Below are 27,098 nucleotides of genomic sequence, written 5' to 3'. Positions count from 1 at the left end.
GGATCATGTACCATTATTAACTAAGCTCTGCCCACGCAAATGCAAATATTTCACTATAGCTTAAAAACTGGTATCTACTCCCACAGGTTGGAACTTTCCCTAACAGCCTTTTGCAGCACTTTATCAAAGGCTTTTATTAAATCAGAGTCCACAATTTCCACCAGGCTATTAAAATTGCTTATTAAAAATTCGATCAAGTTCGTGAAAATTCTATTTCCAAAAATAATGTTGGTTTTCTTTAATAACCTTTGCCCCTTTCAATCGTCCAGCACGTCGCTGATACTTTCTTCCAGCAACCTATCTGTGACTGAAGATTGTTGTAAATAATGTTTTAAAAAAATGCTTAACACTTTTTGAAATTGCTGAGCATAATTTTAATCACTGGGCTCAACAACCTCTAGAACCATAGAATCCTACAGTGCAGGAGGATGCCATTCGGCCCATTGAGTCTGCACTGACTCTCCAAAAGAGCATCATACCCACTGTGGCAGACCCACACCTGCCACCCAACCCCATAACCCCAGACATTTACAATGGCTAACCCACCCAACATACAAATCCCTGGACACTAAGGGATAATTTAACATGGCTAATCCACCTAACGTGCACATCTTTGGATCATGCGAGGAAACAGGAGCACCTGGAGGAAGCCCATGCAGACATGGGGAGAGTGTGTAAACTTTACGCAGTCATCCAAGGCTGGAATCAAACCCGGGTCGCTGGCACTGTGAGGCAGCTGTGCTAACTGTTGTGTCACCATGCTGCTCCTGACTTCCATGTAGCTAAATTGAAGCTTGGGGGATTACAGTTTGTTATGATTTCTTTTCGGTATGTGCAGTTAATGGCTTGCTTCCATGAGCTGGATTCCAATATCAGTCCTGAGCTCTGAAACTGGGGAATAGTAGAGTACAGGTAAGTGTAGGGCAAACTACCCAAGTCTGTGTGAATATGAGATCAGTTTATCCAGCTATGGTAATAATAAAACCAGCACTTAAAGGTTTAACCTTTCCCTGAAAGTTTACAAGAATGGTTCCAGGGATGAGAGACTTCATTATGAGGTTAGATTGGCAAGGTTGGGACTGTTCTCCTTGGAGAGAAGGCTAAGATGAGATTAGAACATAGAACATAGAACACTACAGCACAAGATGAGATAGAACATAGAACATAGAACACTACAGCACAAACAGTCCCTTCGGCCCATGAATTGCGCCGATCACATCAACACCTACCAACCTACAGACCTATCTATAACCCTCAATCTCATTAAACCCCATATACTCATCCAGAAGTCTTTTAAAAGACCCCAGCGAGTTCGCCTCCACCACCACTGACGGCAGCCGATTCCATTCACTCACCACCCTCTGAGTGAAAAACTTACCCCTAACATCACTTCTGAACTTCCCTCCTTGCACCTTAAATCTGTGTCCTCTCGTAGCAACCATTTCAACCCGGGGAAATAGCCTCTGAGAGTCCACCCTATCTATTCCTCTCAACATTTTGTAAACTTCTATCAGGTCGCCTCTCAACCTTCGTCTCTCCAGGGAAAAGAGTCCCAGCTCCCTCAACCTAACTTCATAAGGCATGCCTCCCAGTCCAGGCAACATCCTTGTAAATCTCCTCTGTACCCTCTCAATAGCTTCTACATCTTTCCTATAGTGAGGCGACCAGAACTGCGCACAGTACTCTAAATGAGGCCTGACAAGGGTCTTATAAAGTTGCAGCATTACCTCCCGACTCCTAAACTCAAACCCTCAATTAATGAAGGCCAGTACACCATACACCTTCTTGACCACCTCCTCCACCTGCGAGGCCGATTTAAGAGTCCTGTGGACCCGGACCCCTAGATCCTTCTGCTCTTCAACACTACTCAGACTTCTGCCCTTGATAGTGTACTCGTTCATCCCGTTGGTTCTGCCAAAATGAGATTTGATAGAGATGTTCAAAATCATGAGGTGGGAGGAAAGAATAGATAGGGAGAAACTGTTCCTGCTCTGGTTTGAGAACAAGAGGGTGCAGCTTTAAGGCAATTTGTAAAAGAAGCAAATGTGCCATGAGAAAAATATTTTCACCCAGTGAGTGACATGGGTCTGGAATGCCCTGCTGGAAGTGTGTGGAGGCAGGTTAAGTTGAAACATTCAGGAAGGCATTGGATGAATTGAAGCAGGGGATGAGGAAAGGCAGGGGATGGCACTAAGTCACGGTGCTCCTTTGAAGAGCCGGTGCAGACATGGTGGGTGAAATGGCCTGCTTCTGAGACATGGCAGTGCTGTGACTGTGTGAAGTGCCGCCCATGTGCACCCATCAGGACTTTCCCAGGTGTCCCGAGGCATATCTCTGACTTAAATTGTCTCATTCACCCTCCCCACATTATAAACTTTAGGCCATCGTGCGAAATTTTAAACTTCGCGGCAGTTGCCGTGCAGTCTTTAAGTGGGGACTTATGACTGGGATAACTCCCAGTGCATCTTCTGGAGCACGCCCTGAGATCGGAAGCTCTGACTGCAGACTGTAATTTAAATTAGGGTTCAGGCTGTACCAATGAGCTGCTGCAGATTTCATTCTCATGGGGTCTGGTGTCACCTCAGTCGCTCAACCAGATGATGGTTTTTCAGTCTTTTTAGTCTCTTTTTTGTTCCTTACCTGAAATTGGTTCTCACATTTCCCTCAATCCAACCAAGCAGCCTGAGCCGGGGCTGACTGTCATTGCAACATTCGCTCATTGCAGAAACACTTGGTAACTCTGGTGTTTTCCTTCCTGTCACAGATGAGGTTCTATCTGAAAACTTCCTGGACTACAAAAACCGTGGAGTTAATGGTTCACACCGAGGACAGATCATTTGGAAAATTGAGCCAAGTTCCTACTTTGTGGAACGTAAGTACAATGACCATTTTAAAGAGACGTGATCTTTATTTTTGACTTGTTTACAGCAGTTACATTGATGTCATTTGTGTAAAGTAAAAGGTCGTTAGATTTCTTGCGCCTGAACACTTTGCTACAAGAATGAAAATTGAATATTCTTCTGCCATCATGCTTTTAAAAAAAAATGATTATTCAACTTTACCAAATAGAAAAAAAATGTTTTGCGCAACACATTCATTATCTGAGTTTCTCCAAGCTGTTCAAGTTTCACAACAGTCAGAAACTTTTTCCCAGAGTTGAAATGTCTAAAACTAGGGGGCATGCACTTAAGATGAGAAGGGGAAAAGTTCAAAGAGAATGTGAGTGGCAAGTTTTTTACACAGAGAGCAGTAGATACCTGGAACCTGCTGCCAGGAGTGGTGGTGGAGGCAAATACAATAGGGGCATTTAAGGGGCTTTTAGATAAGCACATGAATATGCAAGGAATAGTGGGATATGGACCAAAGCCAGGCAGAATGGATTAGTTTAATTTGGCATTATGTTCGGCACAACATTGCGGGCTGAAGGATTTGTTCCTGTGCTGTACTGTTCTATGTTCTATACTCTGTCTGGGAGGACAGATGTAGACAGAGTGCAGTTCATTTGCTGAGAGTGGGGAGGGATGCAGCATTGATTCCAGTGAATCCAGGACATGATGATACTTGGAAACCAGAAACGCAATGAGCAGAAAGAACCAGAAATGTTTTACAGCAGCCGTTGCAGACTCGTGTGACTGCACAGTGGCTGCAACAACATTCAGTGGTGAACCCTTGATTCCCCTCACCCTGAAGCTGCAAGCCATTCCCTTTTGTTTTTCCCAAAGTTCTTTGACAGGCTAGTGGGCCTCCCCAACGCCTCCCCCCCCCCCCGGCCAGACTTCCATCATCAGTACAGCGGCAGGAGGCATTGAATGTAGTGAGATGCAGAGCAGTTCTCTGGAGCAGTAAGTGCTGTGTCAGATTTACTCAATTATCAGCAGCATTTGGCAGATCACAAATCCTGGACACAGGGAAGTTGCGAATGCAGTTTTGTGCTGATATGCAGCTCTCTGCAGCATTTTGGGCTAATTTTGACATTTTTTGTGTACTCCCCATCTTTTTTTGTTGCAGTGGGTGCAGATGCTGAATATGCTTTTATGCACATTGGGAAGTTAAAAAAAAAACACTTGACTGCAGGAATGTATTTCCATCGCTTATGTTATTTCTGGCTCTGCTGTTGTCTAACTGACAGGGACTAACTGCGATGAGTGGCCCATTGTCATTGTTGCATGCCACCAATAGGATAGGGGACAGTCTAGACGGACCTTGGGCTTCTGTGATCTTGCAGTAACTCTGTTCTCATTGCTAGCCAGCTTTATTTAAACGACACAATCACACCAGAGTATAAACACTGAAAGGAAACATTTAGAATTTCAATATTTTAGCACTTCTTAGCCCTCCTGAGTTTTCCTTCCGGTTCTACCTGCTGCTGATACAGGATTACAGTCCTGATAATATGGACAGATGCGGCAAATCCCCCGAGGCCCCACTTGGATACATCAGGACTGATGCTGATGCACTCTCTCGTGAGCGGTGGTAAAAGCAGTCCGGGACATCACCTTAATAGTAATTTGGGAGATGTCAGCCTTTCACTGTATATTTGTTAGACTGGTGGCATTGGTTACACTGGTCATGCAGGCTGCAACAAGTCCAGTAAGTTGGAAATGATACCCATGTTGGCATCAGGTGCCGTCTGTGGTCGTCAGGAAAAGAAAGATTGGCATTCATTTTCAAGCAGTATTCGAGCCAGCAGAAACTTCACTGTGTGTGTCAGAAGTTATTTTCCAGGAAGCAGACATGTTGTAATGTGCAATGCTTCACAGTACCTGTTATTGAAGAGAGAGGAAACATTGAAATCAAGGTTCTTCTGTGAGCAGGCTTGTCCTCCATATCCATATATCCACTGCTAAATCCCTTAATTTGCACAGAAACACCTTGGCCTTGACATCCCAGCCTCTGCTTGCTGTTCCTCACCTGCACCCTAAGTATATTAAACAGATGTTGAGCACAATGAAGGAATATGTCAATATGCTGTGTACAATGCTTTAGTACTGGATATGTAGGATGTGTGATTAGTAGCCTGACAAAAAATGTACATGGAAATGAGGAGCGAGATTTTATTTCTGTGGGGTATGGCATCATGCAAAGTTCTATCTTTGGTTGGTGGGGTCACCCCACAGCCATTTAACTAGTGACTAAACATTAATAGCTTGGAGGCAGGACTTTTACCCTCTGCCTCAGAGAGCTGAGGCCAGTCACTTTCCAAAAGCAGCAGTGCCATTGCTGGTACTGCAGCGAGGTGCACCAGGATGGCTTGCTGCATTGGAGCCAAGATTGAAGGTTGGTCTGAGGGTTTGACAAAGGGTCATCTGGACTCAAAACGTCAGTTCTTTTCTCTCCTTACAGATGCTGCCGGACCTGCTGAGATTATCCAGCATTTTCTCTTTTGGTTTCATATCCCAGCATCTGCAGTAATTAGCTTTTACCCAGTTGTTCTGAGGGTATTCCTGGATCCAGGCTAGAAGGCCCCAGCGAGTGGGGAGAGGGGTGCCAAGTTAGACAAGCCAAGAGGGAGGGGAATCAAAGTGGGTGGAAGACTTGGAGAGAGCTGTCCAATGGGCTAGGGGTCCATTAAGCAGGCTCCCTTGCCCACCCATTGTCTGCACAATGCAAACTGTTGAGCTGATTGCTTGGCATGGGCTTCTCTCACTGATGGTCATAGGTGGCTATTAATTGGTCATTTAAGGGCCTCAATTGACCCATGAGTGGGCATCATGCCCAAAGTCTCTCTTGCTGCTAGTAAAATGGTGGTGGAGGTCAGGACAGGTGAACACCATGCCCATGATGTTTTGCAGCACTCCCCCCTGCATCTTCCAACTCACTGCCTGGGAGTGGTGAATGGGAGTTTATTGACCTTTTACCTAACTACTGATGCTAACACAATTCTTCATTTGTAGCCCGATCCAAAGGAACTGATGACAGTGACCCAGTCATTACCCGATTTAGTTGGCGCTAATAATTTTCTAGCAATGGAATTCAGTCCCACCCTCTCTTGTATTTTCTATCGTGGACGTCCCATTCTTCAGTACCTAAAAAGGCCGCATTACTCATATGTCTCTGTTGTCCAAATCTGTGTGTTTTAATCCCTGCAGTGAATAAAGACACAAAGTCAACTTTAAATACATAAACACAATTTCCTATAATTTTGTAGCTACTTAAACAACAGTAAATACTTGCAATGCACAAACTAAATACTCACTATTTGTTACTTTACTTAACTTAAGGTTAATTTCCACTTGCAATTAAAAGTTGGCCAGTATTTTGTTGTCACATGGAATCAGTTCTTTGTTTTCTTCTCCTTCCAGATGTTGTCTCTCCTTGTGAGCTTGGTTCCTAGGTTCTCCACACTGCCTTTCTGAACGAGCTCTTTGTGTTACCAGAGTTAAAACTCCAAAAGTTCCTTGGTAATCAGCCAATGAATTGATCAGATCCCCAGTTGCATCGTTCGATTAAGCCAGTCAAATCCAACCATAATATCATTGGTCACTTCAGGTCTCATCATCTAAGTGCATATTGTTTATATTCTAATAGCCAGCTAAGGAGCACTGGCTCCAAGACTCTGTTCACAACTCATCTCTGCCAAGGACAAGCTGTTGAATCTGACACCTTCTGTCCTTTGACAGATTCTAGACCACTGACCACAAGGAAAATCCAGCATAGTGAAAAAAACTTTAATCAAAAAATCAGGTTTGTTTGATTGAAGATCTTTCAGCATATTAGCGGTTAAAACTCCATTTAGTCACATCTCCATTGTGGCATTGCAAACAATTAAATTATTTTGGTGTCACCACTGCAAATTTGCTGTTCATGGCCCTATAAGACCACCAGTCATAACATTAACTCTCTTTTTCTCTCCACTCATTCTACCTGACCTGCTGAGTATTTCCAGCACTCCTGTTTTTACTTCAGATTTCCGACATCTGCAGTATTTTGCTTTTCCACTTGAATTTCAAGATTTAGCACATACTATCAACTGTGTGATTAACCCCGAGAGTGTGTGCACTTTTGCTGAAATTGTAAAATGCCTGCATATCTGGGTGATAAATTACTTATTGAGAAAGTGAGGGGGCATGAGATCCAAGAACTGGCTTGCCCGTAGAAAGCAGAGAGTGGTTGTAGATGGGTCTTTTTCTGTACGGAGATCGGTCACCAGTGGAGTGCCCCAGGGATCTGTTCTGGGACCCTTGCTGTTTGCGATTTTTATAAATGACCTGGATGAGGAAGTGGAGGGATGGGTTGGTAAGTTTGCTGATGACACGAAGGTCGGAGGTGTTGTAGATAGTTTGGAGGGATGTCAGAAGTCGTGGCATGACATAGATAGGATGCAAGACTGGGCGGAGAAGTGGCAGATGGACTTCAACCCGGACAAATGTGTAGTCATACATTTTGGCAGGTCAAATGGGATGAAGGAATATAATATTAAGGGTTAGACTCACAGCAGTGTGAAAGATCAGAAAGGTCTTGGGGTCCAGGTTCATAGCACTCTCAAATCGGCTTCACAGGTAGAGGATGTGGTTAAGAAGGCATATGGTGTACTGGCCTTCATCAATCGAGGGAATGAGTTTAGGAGTGGGGAGATAATGCTGCAGCTGTATAAGACCTGGTCAGACCCCACTTGGAGTACTGTGCTCAGTTCTGGTTGCCTCATTACAGGAAAGATGTGGAAGCCATTGAAAGAGTGCAGAGGACATTTACAAGGATGTTACCTGGATTGGGTGGCATGCCTTATGAGGATAGGTTGAGGGAGCTCGGCCTTTTCTCCCTGGAGAGACGAAGGATGAGAGGGGACCTGATATAGGTGTATTAGATGATGAGAGGTATTGGTCAGGTGGACTCTTAGAGGCTTTTTCCCAGGGCGGAAATGGCTGCCACAAGAGGACACGGGTTTAAGGTGCTGGAGAGTAGGTACAGAGGAGATGTCAGGGGTAGATTTTTCACTCAGAGGATGGTGGGTGAGTGGAATCGACTGCCGTTGGTGGTGGTGGAGGCAAATTCGTTAGGGTCTTTTAAGAGACTTCTGCATGAGTACATGGGACTTAATAGGATTGAGGGTTATAGGTAAGCCTAGTAGGTAGCGATAAGATCGGTGCAACTCATGGGCCGAAGGGCCTGTCTGTGCTGTCGTTTTTCTATGATTCTACTGCGAATGCTGGAATCTGAAATAAGAGCAGAAAATGCTGGAAAATCTCAGCAGGTCTGACAGCATCCGTGGAGCAAGAACAGAGCTAATGTTTCAAGTCTGGATGACTCTTCATCAGAACTAAAGAAAACTGAAAATAGGATGAGATTTTATAATATTGTGGTAGTGGAGGGGGTGGTGAGGGAGGGGGGAGCCGTAGGGCCAGATAGAGGGCCAGCCAGCAATAAGTGGAGGCTAGGGAAAGATTGACAAAGATGTTGTGGACAAAAACGCGAAGGGAACGTAAATGGTGATAATCATGGTTAAGAAAGGGGCTGATAGTGGCCATTAACAGACCCGATTATTGGCAGACCAAAGGTATGCAGTGTGTCAAAGGACAACCTGAAACAAGTAACAGATGACCCTAGTAGGATGGGTGGATGGTGGTAAGGATAAAAAGATGGGAAGCAGGATAAAATAGGGGAGGATAAAATGAATCAATGGAGGAAATGAAAAAGGGAGAACTTCAAAGAGGAGAGTTAAGGGCAGGAGACCAATAATAAAAGTTGTACACATCTCTTTAGGAGGTTTTCAAAGGCAATGAGGTAGATAACAAGTCAGAGTGACTTTGGGAGAGAACTTTGGAGTGTCAATCTAATCTATGGCCCAGATTTTCTGATCAGAACAACAGTGAACATGAAGATGTTTGCTACTATTGAGTATCAGGACCCAGGGAAAGTACCAATACACGCACATGCACAGGATTTAGGTGGAACTTTAAACTTCTGGAGGGCAGACATACACTGCCTAGAACCCTGCATATATTCCTCTGATACTGAACCTGTTGTCAGAGATCTTGGGCTAGATTCCATGAAATGGCCCAGAGATTTACTCCAGGGTGCCTTGAACTTTCAGTCGCAGTTGTTTAGTCAGGATGGGAAGTGATTTATTGTGGAAGCTGCAAAGGGAAACGTTTTTTTTCTATACAACAAGCAAACTTGCCGAACAATCAACATCCGTTGCAACCCACACCTTTAGAATGAATCCAAGAACTAATTATCCTCTGTATAAACATTTTGAGCTGCCAAGTCCTATTATCAGCAGCTGTCCAAACTCTTATTATATAAAAGAGATCAAAAGTGTTTCAAATTTATAAATTGTTATTTATTTTATAAGTCTACAATGTAAAATATACCTTACCATTTATTTCAAGTGTTTTTTTTAATGTTTACTTGCATTACACTAAAGGTTATATAACCTCATAATAGCAATTGAAAGCCTTTTAAAGATTAAAATAGCTGTTAAGAGCCTCTCGTCAACTTTAGTGTTGTTGAAAAGTGGGGACATGTTGTAGCTTTTCTTCTCACACTCATCAGGATGGTCACAGGAAAACCACATTTCAAAGGAAACAATTTATGCTGTATGAGAAAAACGTTGGCAAATCAGGTATGATTTTGATCAAGACTTTGCCATGGTGAATGCACCAGGGAACAAATGTCTGCCACCCCAGGCTTTTCTCATTCTAAAATTAATTTTTCCTGCGGTGGACAGGCACCTGCATATACACAAACATAGCATAATAGAATCGTAGAATGTTACAGTGCAGAAGGAGGCCATTCATCCTATCGAGCTAACCCAGGCCCTATTCCCGTAACCTACTTATTTACCCTGCTAATTCCCCCTGACACTAAAGGGCAATTGAGCATGGCCAATCTATCTAACCTACACATCTTTGGACTGTAGGAGGAAACTGCAGCATCTGGGGGAAACCCATGCAGACAGGAGGAGAATTTGAAAACTCCACAAAAGGTACATTGGGAGGGACCTCTTGGATAGACCCTATGTAAGGACCACACGGGAATTGCCTGAGAAGTTTGTCAGCTTAAAGTCAGAGACTTTGGATGATTCTGCTCACTTAGCAGAATAGTTCCTCAGGAAAATCTAGAAGCATAAAGACCGGTTTTAACTCCTGCAAACTGGAAGGTGCCAGATTTAACCTCACTGTTTAAGAAAGGAGGGAGAGAGAAAACAGGGAACTACAGACATGTTAGCATCAGTAGTAGGGAAAATGCCAGAAGCTATAATTAAGGATTTAATAACAAGAAACTTAGAAAATAATGGTAGAACTATGCAGAGTCATTATAGACTTACAAAAAGGAAATCATGTTTAGTAAACTTGTTGTAGTTTTTTTGTGGGGTCTACCTAGCAGAATAGATAAGCAGGAAGGGTGTAGTCATAATGTTGGGGCTGTAATATAGGCCGCCCAACAGCCAGCAGAGATAGAGGAACAGATATGTAAACAGATTTTGCAAAGGCGTAAAAGTAACAGGATTGTTGTGGTAGGAGATTTTAATTTCCCCGATATTGACTGAGACTCACTTAGTGCTAGGGTTGTGGACGGGGCGGAGTCTGTAAGGAGCACCCAAGTAGGCTTCTTGAGACAGTATGTAGATAGTCCAACTAGGGAAGGGACCATACTGGATCTGGTATTGTGGAAATGAGCCTGGCCAGGAGGTCGACAATTCAGTAGGGGAGCAGTTTGAGAACAGTGACCACAATTCAATAAACTCTCAAGTACTGATGAATAAAGTGAAGTGTCATCCTCAAGTTAAGGTGCAAAATTGGGGGAAGGCTAATTTCAGCCATATTAGGCAGCAACTGAAGAATGTAAATTTGGGGCAGATGGTTCAGGGCAAATCAACATCTGGCACGTGGGAGGCTTTGAATTGTAAATTGATAGGGATTCAGGACAGGCACATTCCTATTAAGATGAAGGATAAGTGTGGCAAGTTTTGGGAACCTTGGATAATGAGAGATATTGTGAACCTAGTCAAAGAGAAAAAGGAAGCATTTGTCAAGACTAGGAGATTGGGAACACATGAAGCAAGTGTGGAATACAAAGAAAGTAGAAAGTAACTTGAGCAAGGAGTAAGAAGGGCTAAAAGAGGTCACAAAAAATCATTGGCCAGCAGGATTAAGGAAAATCCCAAGACTTTTAATACATATATAAAGAGCAAGAGGGTAGCTAGGGAGAGGGTTGGTCACTCAAGGACAGGGAGGGAATCGATGCGTGAAGCCAGAGGAAATGGGCAAGGTATTAAATGAGTACTTTGCCTGGTACATTGGCAAGACCATGCAGACAGTACGACAATGAATGACTGGGCAACACTCAACAATCACCAGGCAGGAGTGTTCCCTTCCTATTGGGGAACACTTCAGTGGTCAGTGCATTCAACCTCTGATCTTCCAATATTCATCAAACAGAAGGACTTAGGAGATGATGAGCCTGGGAAAGGATGTGTAGGTAGTTTGAGTCATGTTGAGATTAAAAAGGAGGTGTTGGGGTTTTTGAGAAACATTAAGATAGACAAGTCCCCAGGGCCTGATGGGATATACTCCAGAATACTGAGAGAGGCAAGGGAGGAAATTGCTGGGGTTTTGAGAGAAATCTTTGTATTCTCGTTGGCTATGGGGTGATCCAAGAGGATTGGAGAATAGCCAATGTTCTTCCATTGTTTAAGAAGGGTAGCAAGAATAATCCAGGTAATTACAGGCCACTGGGCCTTTTACATCAGTTGTAGGGAAATTACTGGAGAGGATTCTTTGAGACAAGATTTACTGCCACTTGGAAATGTGGACTTATTAGCAAGAGGCAATATGTGAAGGGCAGGTTGTGTCTCACTAACATGATCAAGCTTTTTGAGGAAATGATGAAGATAGGGCAGTGGATGTTGTCTACATGGACTTCAATAAGGCCTTTGACAAGGTCCCTTATATCAGGCTGGTGCAGAAGGTGAAGTTGCATGGGATCAGAGGTGAGCTGGCAAGATGGATATAGAACTGGCTCATTTGTAGAAGACAGAGGGTAGCTGTGGAAGGGTGTATTTCTGAATGGAGGGCTGTGACAAGTGGCGTTCCTCAGGGATCAGTGCTGGGATCTTTGCTATTTGTATTAAATATAAAAGATTTGGAGGAAAATGTAACTGGTTTGATTAGTAAGTTTGTGGATGACACAAAAATTGGTGGATTTGTGGATAGTGATGAGGACCATAAGAGGATAGAGCAGAATATAGTTTGGTTGGAGACTTGGATGGAGAGATGACAGATGGAATTTAATTTGGACAAATGTGAGGTAATGCATTTTGGAAGATCTAATTCAGATAGGAAATATACAGTAAATGGTAGAATCCTTAGGAGTATTGATAGGCAGAGGGATTTGGGTGTACAGGTACGCAGGTCACTGAAAGTGGCAATGCAGGTGGAGAAGGTAGTCAAGAAGGCGTAGGGCATGCCTGCCTTCATCAGCCAGGGCATTGAGTTTAAAAATTGGCAAGTCATGTTGCAGCTTTATAGCGACTTAGTTAGCTATACTTGGAATGTAGTGTTCAATTCTGGTTGCCATACTACCAGAAAGATGTGGAGGCTTTGGAGAGGGTACAAAAAGGATTGACCAGGATGTTGCCTGGTATGGAGGGCATTAGCTATGAGGAGAGGTTGGAGAAACTTGGTTTGTTGTCACTGGAACAACAAAGGTTGAGGGGTGACCTGATAGAAGTCTACAAGATTATGAGGGGCATGGACAGAGTGGATTGTCAGAAGCTTTTTCCCAGAGTGGAAGAGTCAATTACTAGGGGCATAGGTTTAAGGTGCAAGGGGCAAGGTTTGAAGGAGATATACAAGGCAAGTTTTTTATACAGAGGGTGATGGGTGCCTGGAACTCGCTGCCAGGGGAGGTAGCGGAAGCAGATACGATAGTGACTTTTAAGGGATGTCTAGACAAATACGTGAATAGGATAGAAATAGAGGGATATGGTCCCCGGAAGGGTAGGGGGTTTTAATTCAGTCGGTGTAATGCAGCATGGTCGATGTAGGCTTGGAGGGCCAAAAGGCCTATTCTTGTGCTGTAATTTTCTTTGTTCTCTTAAACTGTAAGGTATGAAAATGAGAATGAATCTTGTGATATTGAGGGTTGTCTTTCCTGGGAAAGGGAACACTTTCCCATTTTCCTACCTGACGTCAATGTTAAACATAACGGGTGGGAAAATTCCCCTTAATGCCTCATTGCTACAATGTTGTTTTGATTTATCCTAGTCACATTACGGCAGAATCTATCCAGTTACTTTTCGGAATACATCTGACCATGAAACAGCTACACCTGCACAAGGGTTTCTTTCTGTTATAGTAGATGTTAGAAGGACTTCATTGGCTGTCAAGCACTTTGAGATGTCCTGTGATTGACCTGAATCTACCAAGAAGTGACAGTGCTGCGCACATTGCTGCTGTGCTTCAAAATTCTCCTAACCCAGTTAAGTCTAGTTTTGGTCTAGTGGGGTCAGCCAGGAAGTTGGCGGGTTGGGGGGGGGGGGGTGGTGTGGGTAAGTAAAAGCAAAAAGTAAAAGGAATGTTCACACCTGACAAAGGGACACCATTTCCGAAAGCTTGCGGGATTACTATCAAATAAACTGGTTGGACTCTAACCTGGTATTGTGAGACTTCTTACTGTGTTTACCCTAGTCCAATGCCAGCAAGTCTACATGGTGTCATTCAGTTCCAGAGGGGAGTAATTGGGTGATCAAAGTGGATGTCTGGGGATCAATTGTAGAGTTCCCCAGGTGTTAGACCAGATTTCAAACTGTCTAACGTTTCCTAGGTAACCATCCAGGTAAGGTCCCTCCCAGATGTCCAACTTTAGCTCAGAGTCAGAGACAGACAGGAAATTGCTCATTGGAAGCTCAAATTTCCTTGGCAATTTCCACTTAAGTCCATGCTTAAGTTCCACAGGGCCCTGGCACATTTCTTCTGTTGTCTATCTGACCTGTGATGATCTGAAACCAGAAGATTTGGGCCCATATAATGTAATTTCTTCTTCTATTTAAGCAAGCAAATAAAAAGTCATGCTTATGATTTTCTGGGCAGAAGTTTCATTTGTGGCTTCCAATCTCACTGTTGGGGGGAAATGTTAATGGAGAACCCAAACGTGTTGGCGCCAGGACCCGGAGCCTGATTCTTCAGTTGGTGGCCAGTTAAGTCCAGTTATGATGAAATTCCAAGATTTGAGGACCAATGGGAGGCAACCTACCACTGAGAGTTTAGCAGCCCCGCCATTAGAGCTAGGCACTGCCAATCTAGGTAGGGAAATGAATCAAAGTGATGCTGCAAATGTTTTAAATCAGAGAGGCCACATCTGCTGGTCTGCTAGACTGATATTGTGAATATGGTCATCCCTCCACTCGACAGCCCTTGGCTGCAATGTGGCCTGATGGGGTGGTATGGGCCTGGAGCTTCATAATAGGATGGAGCACCGTCCTCTGTGCATAACCACCCGGCATGCTGAGTGGCAGCCAAGAATTGTGGACACAACTGCCTCTGGCTCAGTTCCCATCCAAATGAGACCTTGTTTCCTTCATTCTGGTTGGAAATTTCCCTCCATATTGTCCCTGTTTCCAGTGTGAAAAGCATGTCGGTGACTGCTCTTTATCCCGGAATATTGCAGGTATTACACAAGTCTGGTTATTATCATTTGTTTCACTCTGCCATTGCCAGCAACTATCTGTTGGAGCCAAGGACACTTCCTCCTGAGGGAAGTCCACTTGGTCTTGATTTTCTGGTGTTACTTCACCACGTGTTCAGCATAACTCGGGTGAAGGGGTGTTGACAACAGCTGGTGGGCATCCTTTGCTACATCCCTGCTCATTTTTGTTTTTATTGTATACCTGGCCAGAAACAATATGGGACAAGCGCTAAGATAAAAGCCAAATACTGCAGATGTTGGAATCTGAAACAAAAACAGAAAATGCTGGAAAATCTCAGCAGGTCTGAGAATAGAGCCAACGTTTCGAGTCTCGATGACCCTGCATCACTGCTGGTTCACACCCAGCAAAACAGAATCAAAAATCTGTCTGAACTCTGCCTTGAGTGAATTCAATGACCCAGTGTTCACTACTCGCCGGGGAAGAGAATTCCACTCACTAACCATCCTCTAAGAACATAAGAAATAGGAGCAGGAGTAGGCCATCTAGCCCTTCGAGCCTGCCCCGCCATTCAATAAGATCATGGCTGATCTGGCGTGGCTCAGTTCCACATTCCCGCCCTCTCCCCATAACCCTTAATCCCCTCGCTTATCAAAAACCCATCAACCCGCGCCTTAAAAATATTTAGCGAGGCAGCCTCCACCACCTCAACAAGCAGAGAATTCCAGAGATTCACCACCCTTTGAGTGAAGAAGTTCCTCCTCAACTCCGTTCTAAACCGCCCCCCCTTTATCTTGAGGCTGTGCCCCCTAGTCCTACTGTCCTTTACAAATCCTCCCCAACCCAGTCTTAAAAGGGACATCTCTCCCTGTGTCCCCCAATTCTGTTCTTCCCCGTGAAATATCTTCCCGGTATCCATCCAGCCAGGTCCCCCCAGGATCTTATAACATATAAGGATGTAAAACAGATTAGCTACTGGGTTGCCAGCAAGGCTTGAATTTGCATGGGTCCATAATGCTGGTGCTTACACTGGAAGCTTCTGCCACTGAGCCCACCAAGCTATTCACGGTTAGGGACAGATTTCTGTTTAAACAGGAATGATGGGAAGCTGGACCATTATAGAAATGTGGAATGATGCAGCATAGATGGAGGCCATTCAGCCCATTATGCCTGTATTGTATCTTTGGTTGAACTATTCAATGAATAGCTCACTCCACTGCCATGCCACCAAACCCACTCCACCACCCCACCTTGCCCTTACCCCATAAGTCTGCCAATTATTTCTCTTCAAGCATTCATCCATTTTTTTCTTTGAATTATTCGTTGAATGTTACTTTGAACATCTCTCAGGAGCCTTGGCGGCTTTGTGAAAAGCTCGTACTATCAAAGATGTGCGAAACATTCCTTTGAGATTCTAGCCCATGATCTCAGCTTGGGAATCCCTGCATGATGATTCATATTTCTGCTCTTCTGGCAGCCAGTACACTAAATCTGGAATAACAGTGACTGCTTTTCACCCACAAAACTTACAGTTTCAGCTGTACACCACCCTCCCCCACCACCACCACCACCAATTTTGGCCCAGCTGCTGTTATAGGGCTAGTATTTGAGGTGGATGGAGCATCTCGGCCAAACAAGGCTGAGCACGAGTTGGGTGTTCAAAGTGCACAGGATGGGACATTAATTGTTACGATCAGCCACTGCAGAATCCATAGCCTCCTTTCACATTCTGTCATGGAGAATTCCAGCCTGTTCTATTTCACTTTATGACTTGACATTTTTAGATCATGATTTTGGGATTCATTGCATAGCTCAAGCAAAGCAAAAAATGCAGGCATAATGGGCTGAATGGCCTCCTTCTATGTTGTATCATTCTATGTTTCGATAGCGGTCCAGCTTCCTGTCATTCCTGTTTAAGCAGAATTCCCTCCCTAACCGTGAAAAAAGTCTCTAGAACCAAATCTTCAATGTTGTACCTGACTATCAATCACTCATTACAAGTGCACAAAGTTCATGGAACCAGGAATGTCACGTCTGATATTGAACTTTCGATTCCACAAAGGGGCTGGCCTAATTATAACTTTTTGGTCATCAGGCAAATTGCCCAAATATTTTTGTAGCACAAACTCTCACTCATTGAACTCCAGATTGGGAACTGGAGGCCCTTTCAAAACATTCAAACCAGAAGTCTAATATATAGGACTTGTTTGAAGGAGGTTTAAATTTTGGATACTGTTTTTGACTTCATTAACTAAACTTTGTGCATGAGAGCTCATGTATTTGTTTTTGCAGCTTGCTGTTATTTCTCTGCTGTTGATTACTCCTGAGGTTTTGCCACCAACAGCATTCTTGCTACCACCAGTCGTTAACAGTGCTGTAAGCAGAGTGCAATGCTACACCATACATGTCCACCTATAAAATTCAGAACAGCAAACCAGAAAAAAAAGCACAATTGACAAACAGTCCTGAACAAAACCTGATCCCAGAAAGCATTGCCTCAAGGCCACTGAACAAATTCAGTTCTTTTCGTTTTTGGATTCCAGAACTTCTGTTCATGTTTTAGTACAATTTTGGCAGCAGGTTAGTGGACACCATGGGAAAAGGGAGAAGACACAGATTGCCTTCCTCATTTCCAGATTTTTCACTTTTATTTATTAATTTATGGGATATGGGTGTCACTGGCTAGACCAACATTTATTGCCCATCCCTAATTGCCCTTGAGAAAATGGTGGTGAGCTGCCATCCCAAACTGTTGCGGTCCATGTAGTGTAGGTACACCCAAGGTGCTATCAGGGAGGGAGGGAGCTCTAGGATTTTGACTAAGTGACAGTGAAGGAACAGCAATATATTTCCAAGTCAGGATGGTGAGTGACCTGGAGGCAAACTTCCAGGTGGTGGTGTTCCCATGTGTCTGCTGTCCTTGTCTTTCTCGGTGGTAGTGGTCACGGGTTTGCAAGGTGCTGCCTAAGGAGCCTTGGTGAGTTCCTGCAGTGAACCTTATAGATGGTACACATGACTGCTACTTTTCGTCAGTGGTGGGGAGAGTAAATATTTGTAGATGGGGTGCCAATCAATCAGACAGCTTTGTCCTGGATGATGTTGAACTTCATGAGTGTCGTTGAAGTTGCACTCATCCAGGCAAGTGGAGAATATTTCATCACACCCCTGATTTGTGCCTTGTAGATGGCAGACAGGCTTTGGGGAGATCAGGATTCCTAGCCTCTGACCTGCTCGTGTGGCCACAGTAACTATATGGCTAGTCCAGTTCAGTTTCTGGTAATGATAAACCCCAGGATGTAGATAATAGGGAATTCAGCGATGGTAATGACACTGAATGTCAAGGGGCAACAGATTCTTTCTTGTTGAAGATGGTCATTGTCTGGCACTTGTACAGCGTGAATGTTATTTGCCACTCATTAGCCCAAGCTTTGATATTGTTCAGGTCTTGCTGCATTTGGACACTGACTGCTTCAGTATCTGAGGAGTCCTGATAAATTTGTAAAGGGCAGAATCTACTTTCGTTCCATAAAAGGGAAATAATGACTAAGGATAGTCCTGGCGATAGGAGTCTCCCAGTGCCTGCATGTCCCACTCATATTGAAAGAGGACTCAATCTGTGGATGACATGCATTGGTTTTGTTAAAGAGGTACTGGCCTTTATAAGGAGGTATGTGGGCACCGACAGTGGATTCCAGACTTGGCCAGGGCTCAAGTTATGGAGGAAAAAAAACTAGTTTTGGGGCATGAATGCATTTCCAGAAAAGAGGATTTGTTTTGCACAGCTGCCTGGAACTCCTTGTAATACTGTGTGTTCTGCTTTATGTGTTTTGTGTAAGTTCAGATCAGCTGGTTGAAATCATAGGAATGGAAATGAAGAGATAGAAGACTTTGCAATATTGGATATTTTTACATGAGAGAATGCTAAAAAAATGCCCTATATTGCAGCCTGTAGAAGTCTGATAACTGGTGTATCTTTCCAATAGAACTTTGCAATAGTTAGCATAAGGCATGGAATGATACTCTGCCAAATTGTAGCTAACAGCCTGTATTACAAAATATTGGAAAGACTATTTGAAGTCATTTCAGATTGCAGCCACACTCCCATCCCACACTCAATGACATAAGCCTTTTGTGATACATGAGTGGCGATGTAAGTCATGTTTCAAAATAATTTAGAAGATAAATGATATTTCGGAAGTATGTTATTTTTCATTCATCTGTGGGACGTGGGTTTCGCTGGCTAGCCAGCATTTATTGACCATCCCTAGTTGACCTTGGAGGGCAGTTGAGCGTCAACTACATTGCTGTGGCTCTGGAGTCACATGGTAAAGATGGCAGATTTCCTTCCCTAAAGGACATTAATGAACCAGATTGGCTTTTCCAACAATCGACAATGGTTATTGGTCACCGGTAGATTCTTAATTCCAGATATTTATGGAATTCAAATTTCCCCATCTGCTGTGATGACATTTGAACCCGGTCCCCAGAACATTAGCTGAGTTGCTGGATTATAATATTACTAGGCCATCGCCTCTCCTCTGTGTTGATAGAGTTATGACGATGTGACAAAATATGAGAGTTAGCAAGAAAATTTCCTTACAAATCTCTCCTTGTGGAATTTTACATTGTTGGTTAAAACTGTTTTGAACTTGCAGGAGACAATTCTGTTTGGGACTATGAGCTAAAGGTCAAGCAATAGGGCAGAATATTGTTTGATGATATAATGATTGAGGTTTGAATCATGATTCTCAATTACAAAGCAATATTATTTGAGTAGTTTTCTATATTGTCAACATCTACATTTTTTTTAAACTCAAGCAGATTTGTGATTATCTGGCAAAAGGTTGGATAGATAGACTTACCTTTTTGATCATAAAATAATTTTTTAAAAAATCCAACATCCCAGCACCCAAATCCACATTGATCTTTGTTCAGACCCTTGCAATGACTGTAACACTACATTCTACACTCCCTCCTTCTCTATGTAAGGTATGCTTTGTCTGTATAGTGTGCAAGAAACAATACTTTTCACTGCATTCTAATACATGTGACAATAATAAATCAAATCAAAGCAACTTAAGCTGGTATTTGTAAATTCAGATAAACCTGACCATCTGTTTATTAATTGATGGTTCTTAATTATGTGACAGGAGGCAGGAAACTTAGCAAAGTAAAGACAATTCTCCATGGAAGTCTTCTCCCCTCGGTTCATGAAGTCCTCCCACCGGCAACTTGGCTGAGGCAACGAAAATTGCCCACTGAGAAGAATAATTAATTTTGAACATCAGCTAAGGCCGTCTATTATACTGAGCTGTGGAATTTTAATTACTGGGAAACTTTTATTTATAATTTTAAAATGCTGTGGAAATGTCAGGGGAGTTATAGATGAGTTTGGCTTTTACTTTGCCCTGGAGCATTACAGTAAGAAGCCATTTTATTGAACATACAAACGGAAAACAGTAGAAGCCAATATATCAGTCCCTGCCACCCAGGAAGTGTTTTGCATGAATTAGTGGATAGATTTGTGCTGATCAAGTGGACACTGGTCATAGAATGGATAGATCTCTACAGTGCAGAAGGAGAACATTCAGCCCATCGAGTCCACACTGACTCTGCGACAGAGCATCTTATCAGGCCCGTCCCTCACCCTATCTCTGTAACCCCATGCAGTTACCTTGCTAATTCCCCTAAACCTACACATTTTGGGACACTAAGAGGTGATTTAGCATGGCCAGTCCATCTAAGCTGCACATCTTTGAGAGGAAACCAGAACACCCAGAGGAAAACACGCAGACACAGGGAGAATGTAAAAAATTCGACTCAGACCCAAGGTCAGAATCGAACATGGGTCCCTGGCATTGAGAGGCAGCAGTGCTCACTACTGTGCCACCATGCTGCTTATACATCCAGAAAGCTACCGTGAATTTGTTTCATTATGGGTAGAATTTTGCAACTCTTTCATGGTGTGGGCGGGGCCAAAAATGTTGTGAGCCATTCAAAAGTTAATTGACTTCAGTGGGACAGCAATACCCCACTGGTGAGATGGGCTGTAAAACTCTGTCCACCATTTTCAGGACAATAAATTCATTGTGTATATATATGTTCATTGGGCAGGATTTTCCTGCCACACTCACTCCAAAACCAAAAACTCCTGCCCGAGGTCAAGGGAACTTGCAGACTCTGCCCCCCTGCCTGCCACGATTTCCATGGTGAGCAGCACAGCAAAACTCCCCCTCTTGTGTTTACTTAACTGAACATCTGGGGCAGAATTTCAAGTACAATGTGCACAATTAGCATGCAGAAGCAGAAGCTGCCACAATTCCCTATCCCGCCTGAGATCAATTGACAATCGCGATATTGTGCTGGTCACGTGGGGATTTAATCCCCTCAATAAGCAGTATTATTGTTGACGGGCATGCTGCTGATTCGCATCTGTGTCCCCAATCTGAAATATCACGTGAGAGTGCAATGATGTCAGGCCATGTGTCCGACGTCCTCATACACTGTTCACCCTGTTTCCAGGTTGGGCACGCACCCACCCGGCAAACATAAAATTCTTCCTATAATGATTACATGGCAAAGAACACTTACTTCCTTGAAAATTTGGAGAGATGCAGAACTATCTTAATTTGAAATCCCTCATTATTTAACATTAGAAAGCTTATAAAGGAGGAAATTATTCCACAGGTTCCACAAAATTGCTTTTTCTAAATCAGTTTGCGCAGGAATGTCAATTCCTGATCAATACGTCAAGTCCATGTAACATTGGGATAGGTTTCCATCTTCACTGCCTGGGTCGCAATCCTGCTGAATGCATTGCCCTACTATTGCAGAATGCACTTGATTTTTAATCCATTGATTTCACAATGTGCAGACAATTCAATCTGCCAGATTACTGCCCAAAAAGTGAAGATGCAAAGCTGCTCCGTTGTCTCTTCCGACAAGAAGACATAACTTGGAAATCCACCTCAGAATTTTCCACATGCCAAAAACCAAGAAGAGTGGCACCAACCACTGACACTTCCTTGGAAAGCAAGCTGTTGTCTCCATCAGTTCACATTCTTTCCCTGGGGAATAGTTAAAGTTGTGAAAGGATACACATGCTGCTTAACATGTGAAATGAAGGCTCTTTCCATGACCACAACTGTCTTTATACTGGCTGATAGAGTGGCCAGTTGTATTAAACTACTACAGAATAATTGAATAAGATTAAAATTGGATGAAGTGGATGCACTGGAAATCACAAAAGCACATTCTACTCAATTGACCCTGCAAAGTTCACCTCACTAGCCTTGTACTATAACTGTGTCACAAACGAATAAAGCAATAGCCTGATGTAGTCATGGTCACAGAATCATACCTTACACTCGATATCTTAGACTCCTCCGCCACAATCTCTGTCCTGCTGACAAGCCATAGCCAGAGATGGTAGCACAGTGGTATATAGTCAGCGGGAGTGGCCCTGGGCATCCTCAACATAAATAAAGTCCCTTCGTCACAGAGGACACTCCCTGTTGTGTAATGCTACTACTGTGCTAAATGGGATAGATACAGAACAGGCTCAAAACTGAGCATCCACAAGACTTTATGGGCTAGTTGTGGCAAAATTGTACTTGATCACAATCTGTAACCTCATGGCTGGTATATCCTTCATTCTACCATTGTCATCAAGCCAGGAGATCAATCCTGGTTCATTGAGAAGTTCCGGAAGCTACAACACTGGGTTACTTGCATGTCAAACAGCAGAAGCAGCATGTGATAGACAAAGATAAAATATCCCAGAACAAATAGATCACATTACAGTGCTGCAGTCCTGCCACATCCAGTCATAAGTAGTGAAGAACAGTTAACTAACTGAAGGAGAAGACTCCACAGACAATGATGGAGGAGCCCAACACATTGTGCAAAGACAAGATTGAAGCATTTGCAACAGCCTTCGACTACAAATGCTAAGTGAATGATCTATCTCTGCCTCCCCTTCAGCCAGTCCAATTAATTTGAAGTAATAGCAAGAAATGACCTCATGCACCGGATAGAGGGTCCTGATAAATCCCAGCGGCAGTAATCAACTAAGACAGTGGGCAAACATTTTAATTTATTTCAAATGTAACAAATAGCCATCATATTGCACAAAGTACAGCCTTCAAAAAGAGAGAATCAAACTATGTCCCCTTATTATTCATTGGCATTACCACCACTGAATCCCTCAGCCTTAACTTCCAGGGGATTCCCATTGACCAGAAACTGGACTGGACTTATGCTGCAGAACTAGCTGCATCGCTAGCCGAGATGTTCCTGTACAATTACATCACTGGTATTCCCCTAATAATGTGGCAAATTCCCAGGTATATCCTCGCCACATGAAGCAGAACAAATCCAATCTGGCCAACTACCACCCCTCTATTCTCAATAGTCAGTAAAGTGATGGAAGGGGTCAACAGTTATCAGCAGCACTTACTCAGCAATAATCTGCTCAGCGATGGTCGGTTTTGGTTCCACCAGGGCCAATCGACTCATACGTCTTTGGCCCAAACATAGACGAAGGAGCTGGATTTCAGAGTGAGTGACTGTCCTTGATAATCAATGCAGCATTTGGCTGAGTGTGGCAATTTTGAAGTAAACGGAAGTTGGGGGGAAGTTCTACACTCTTTAGTGTCCTATTTTGTATGAAGGAAGATGATAGTGATTGTTGGAGATCAATCATCTTAACCCCAGGACTTCACATCAGGAGTTCCTCAGGGTAGTGTCCTCGGTCCAACCGATTTCAGCTGCTACATCAATGACATTCCCTCCATCATACAGTCAGAAATTAACTGATGATTGCACAATATTCAGTACCATTCATAACTCCTTATATAACAAAGCTGTTGGTATACACATACAGCAAGACCTGAACAACATTCAGGCTTGGGTTAACATTCTCACCTCACAAGTGCCAGGTGATGATCATCTCCAACAAGAGAAAATCTAACCTTTGCTCTTTGACATATGAGCCCAAAAGAAGCTGCAAGTGATTAAAGTTTCTCATTTTATTCTGAGTATTTTTAATTTAATGGCATTACCATCACTTAATTCCTCAGCATCAACATCTTGGATGTTACCATTGCTTAGGAACTTAACTGGATGAGCCAAAAGGCTCCAAAAGCAGATCGGAAGGTGGGATTTCTGCAGCAAGTAACCCACCTCCTAGCTCCCCAGAGGCAGCCCACCATACACAAGCTACAACTCAGGAGTGTGATGGAATACTCTCTATTTGCCTCTAACAAACTCAAGAAGTGTGACACCATTCAAGATGAAGCAGCCTACAGAAATGACATGGGACCATCATCAAGTTCAGCTCCATGTTGCGTTGTAATCTTCTGGAATATTTTATCTAACACCATTGTGAGGACATCACCAGCACAAGGATTGCTGCTGTGTAAGGTGAAAGGCCATGACAAACTTCTCAGGGCAGTAAGAGTCCCATCATCTTCAACTCCAATAACCAGACTCTGGAAAAATACATTTGTGGCACCCTCTTTTCTCCACATTGCCTCTTCCATCCTAGACCGCTGCTAAGTTAGCGCTCCTTTCTCACACGGAACATAACTAAATTATTTAAATGTGATGGTCCTATTGGTGTCGCTTAGTAATCGGCACAGATCTGTCCACAAGCACTGTGAGCACATCCTAATTGTTAAATAGGCTCTTAGCTGCCTTTGGTTTCTTCAGCACTCTTCCACAATCATTTTGATAGCAGCAGCTGACACAATCGAAATTCACATTGCAGCTGCTCTAACATCACAGAGCTCGGTTCAGACAGAGTCTCAGCATGTGGCCTGCAGCGCTGCAATGTTGCTCATTAAAATTGAGAAGTCTTTCATTAACGAAAGCTTTTATGTGCATATGAGCAGCTTGGAAGTCTCCAATTTGTTCACTGTACATCATTAGGTAAGTGAGTTATGAATTTTTGTTGTCTTGTTGGCTAACAAGATGCGCAATACAAACCTGAAATCCTAGAATTAGCTCAACATGCCCAAAACTTACGTTATTTATTTTGACTCTTTCAAACGTGCTGGATTAGTGTTTGATGGGAGCATGAGTGCAGGTTAAATGTATAATTGCAATAATCAAATACATAATTATTCCAGTGCTTAGGAGAAGGGATGGAGAGAAAGAAAGAATAAGGAAATGCCAAGGAATCACAGAATCATAGAATCCTATTGAATGTATTCAAGAGGCGGCTGGATGTATCACTTGGGGCGAGTGGAATCAAAGGTTATGGGGAAAAAGCAGGATTAGGCTATTGAGTTGGATGATCAGTCATGATCGTAATGAGTGGCAGAGCAGGCTTGAAGAACCAAATGGCCTCCTCCTGTTCCTATCTTCTATGTTTCAATGTCCATGTATGGTGCAGAAGGAGGCCATTCAGCCCATCAAGTCTGCACTGACCACAATCCAACTCAGGCCCTATCCCCATAACACCATGCATTTACCCTAGCTAATCCCCCTGACACTAAGGGACAATTTAGCACAGCCAATCCATCTAATCTACATATGTTGGACTGTGGGAGGAAACCAGAGCACCCAGAGGAAATCTACGCAGACATGGGAAGAACGTGCAAACTCCACAGAGATATTGATCGAAGCCAGTAATCAAACCCGGGCCCCTGGCTCTGTGAGGCAGTAGAGCTAACCACTTTGCCACCGTGCTGCCCCAAAAGAGAAGAGAAAGCAGATGTTATGATGGCCATGTAGACCACAAGGGATCATCGATAGATCTCCCCATGGGCTTTGTGGAGTACGAGCTTCCTAATTGAGTGAGCAGAGGTTTTGTCAGTGAGATGTGGTCAGCAGGGTTTTTAAACCTGCTGCTCAACCCAGGCCAGTGTCCTAGTTCCCAAGGTGTAAACTATCTGGCTGCAAGCTACAGGAACAGTCCTCCTCTTTGATGCTAATAAAGGATGTTTGATGATTGGAAACTGGCCTTTGGCTGAATTATTACAGCAGCAGAAAAGGAATTTGAATCAATAGACAAGTTAAATAATAGACCTGTGCAAATGGTAAATATTTTTCCTATTTTCTCTGCTTTATGGAGGGATTATTTCCACAGGGAGATCCTAATTCATTCTTTCATCACATGACCTTTGCCAGAGTTTCCCTGATGCATTCCCATGCCCACCATAGCAGATGCATCATCTGCTCATTTGTATTGTGCACTGGTCTTAACACAACTCCCAAGCAGGCAGGTGATTTATACACACTTACTCCAATCTAACATACTATATTACTCCAATCTAACATACTATAGGGTGACACAGTGGTTAGCACTGCTGCCTCAAAGTGCCGGGGTTCGATTCCCCTCTTGGGTCACTGTCTGTGTGGCATCTGCACATTTTGCCCGTGTCTGTGGGGGTTTCCTCCGGATGCTCTGGTTTCCTCCCACAGTGCAAAGATATGCAGGTGAGGTGGATTGGCCATGGTAATTTGCCCCTTAGTGTGAGGGGGACTGATAGGGGTTACGGCATAGGGCCTGAGTGGGATTGTTGTCGGTGCAGGCTTGATGGGCCAAATGGCCTCCTGCGTTGTAGGGATTCTATGATTCACTGTTATCAGAGCAGACTCCTATACATTGTAGTAATGTAGATTTGATGCTGCATGCATCAGAATTATGGATGCAACACTGCAGTATTAATCCTTCTATTTACACACCTTTCAAGCATGTCTTCTCACCGGGAGGGTGGAATTTGTAAATGTATTGCATTATTTCCTGGGACTCTTTTTTTTTAATTGACACAAAGGTGGAATTCTCCAGCTGTTCAAGCCAGCAGGATTCTCCAGTCCCACTGACGGCGCACCTCTGCCCATGGATTTCCCTCCGGCATGTGGTAACATCACTGGGAATTCCTGTTGACAGAGGAAGGACGGAGAATCCTGCCACTAGCAAACAATGTGCCACCTATTGCCAGTGGGAATCACATGGATGGGAAGCCAAAGAATTCTGGCCGAAGAGTCGACAGAGGGATATAGACAGGTTAGATGAGTGGGCACAAACTTGGCAGATGGAATATAATGTAGGAAAATGAGACATCATGCACTTTGGTTGGAAGAATAAAGGAGCTGAAGATTATTTAAATGGAGAAATAATGCAGAAAGCATTCAAATTTGGGTGTCCTTGTGCATAAAAAGCAAGCATGCAAGTTCAGCAGTTAATTGGGAATGTTGGCGTTTAATACACCATTCCTTTGAAATAAAGTAGAGAAGCCTTGCTAAAACTACAGAAGGCACTAGTTAGACCACATCTGGAATACTGTGAACAGTTTTGGTCCCCTTATCTAAGGAAAGATATACTTGCATTGGAGGCAGTCCAGAGAAGGTTCATTAGGTTGATCCTGGATATGGAGAGATTCTCTTATGAGGAGAGGTTAGGAATGTTGGGCTTGTACTCATTGGTGTTTAGAAGAATGAAAGGTGGCCTTATTGAAACGTAGGTTTCTCAGGGGGTTTGACAAGATAGATGCTGAGATGTTGT

At 43.4% G+C, this 27,098-nt stretch overlaps 1 protein-coding gene across 3 annotated transcripts in view; it reads left to right on the top strand.

The window, feature by feature from the left end:
- Positions 1-27,098, top strand: part of LOC145356680 (E3 ubiquitin-protein ligase HECW1-like) — a 434,978-nt gene that overhangs the window by 121,483 nt on the left and 286,397 nt on the right. For all 3 annotated transcript variants that reach the window (XM_080209562.1, XM_080209572.1, XM_080209579.1), the window contains one exon: positions 2,765-2,872. In XM_080209562.1, coding sequence (XP_080065688.1) covers positions 2,765-2,872 — 108 coding nt within the window. The remainder of the gene's footprint in view (positions 1-2,764; positions 2,873-27,098) is intronic.

This window comes from Carcharhinus amblyrhynchos, chromosome 2, assembly GCF_965287045.1.
Source record: "Carcharhinus amblyrhynchos chromosome 2, sCarAmb.v2.hapA, whole genome shotgun sequence".
In the NCBI taxonomy this organism is placed as follows: Eukaryota; Metazoa; Chordata; class Chondrichthyes; order Carcharhiniformes; family Carcharhinidae; genus Carcharhinus; species Carcharhinus amblyrhynchos.
This window is presented reverse-complemented; position numbering and strand designations above follow the sequence as displayed.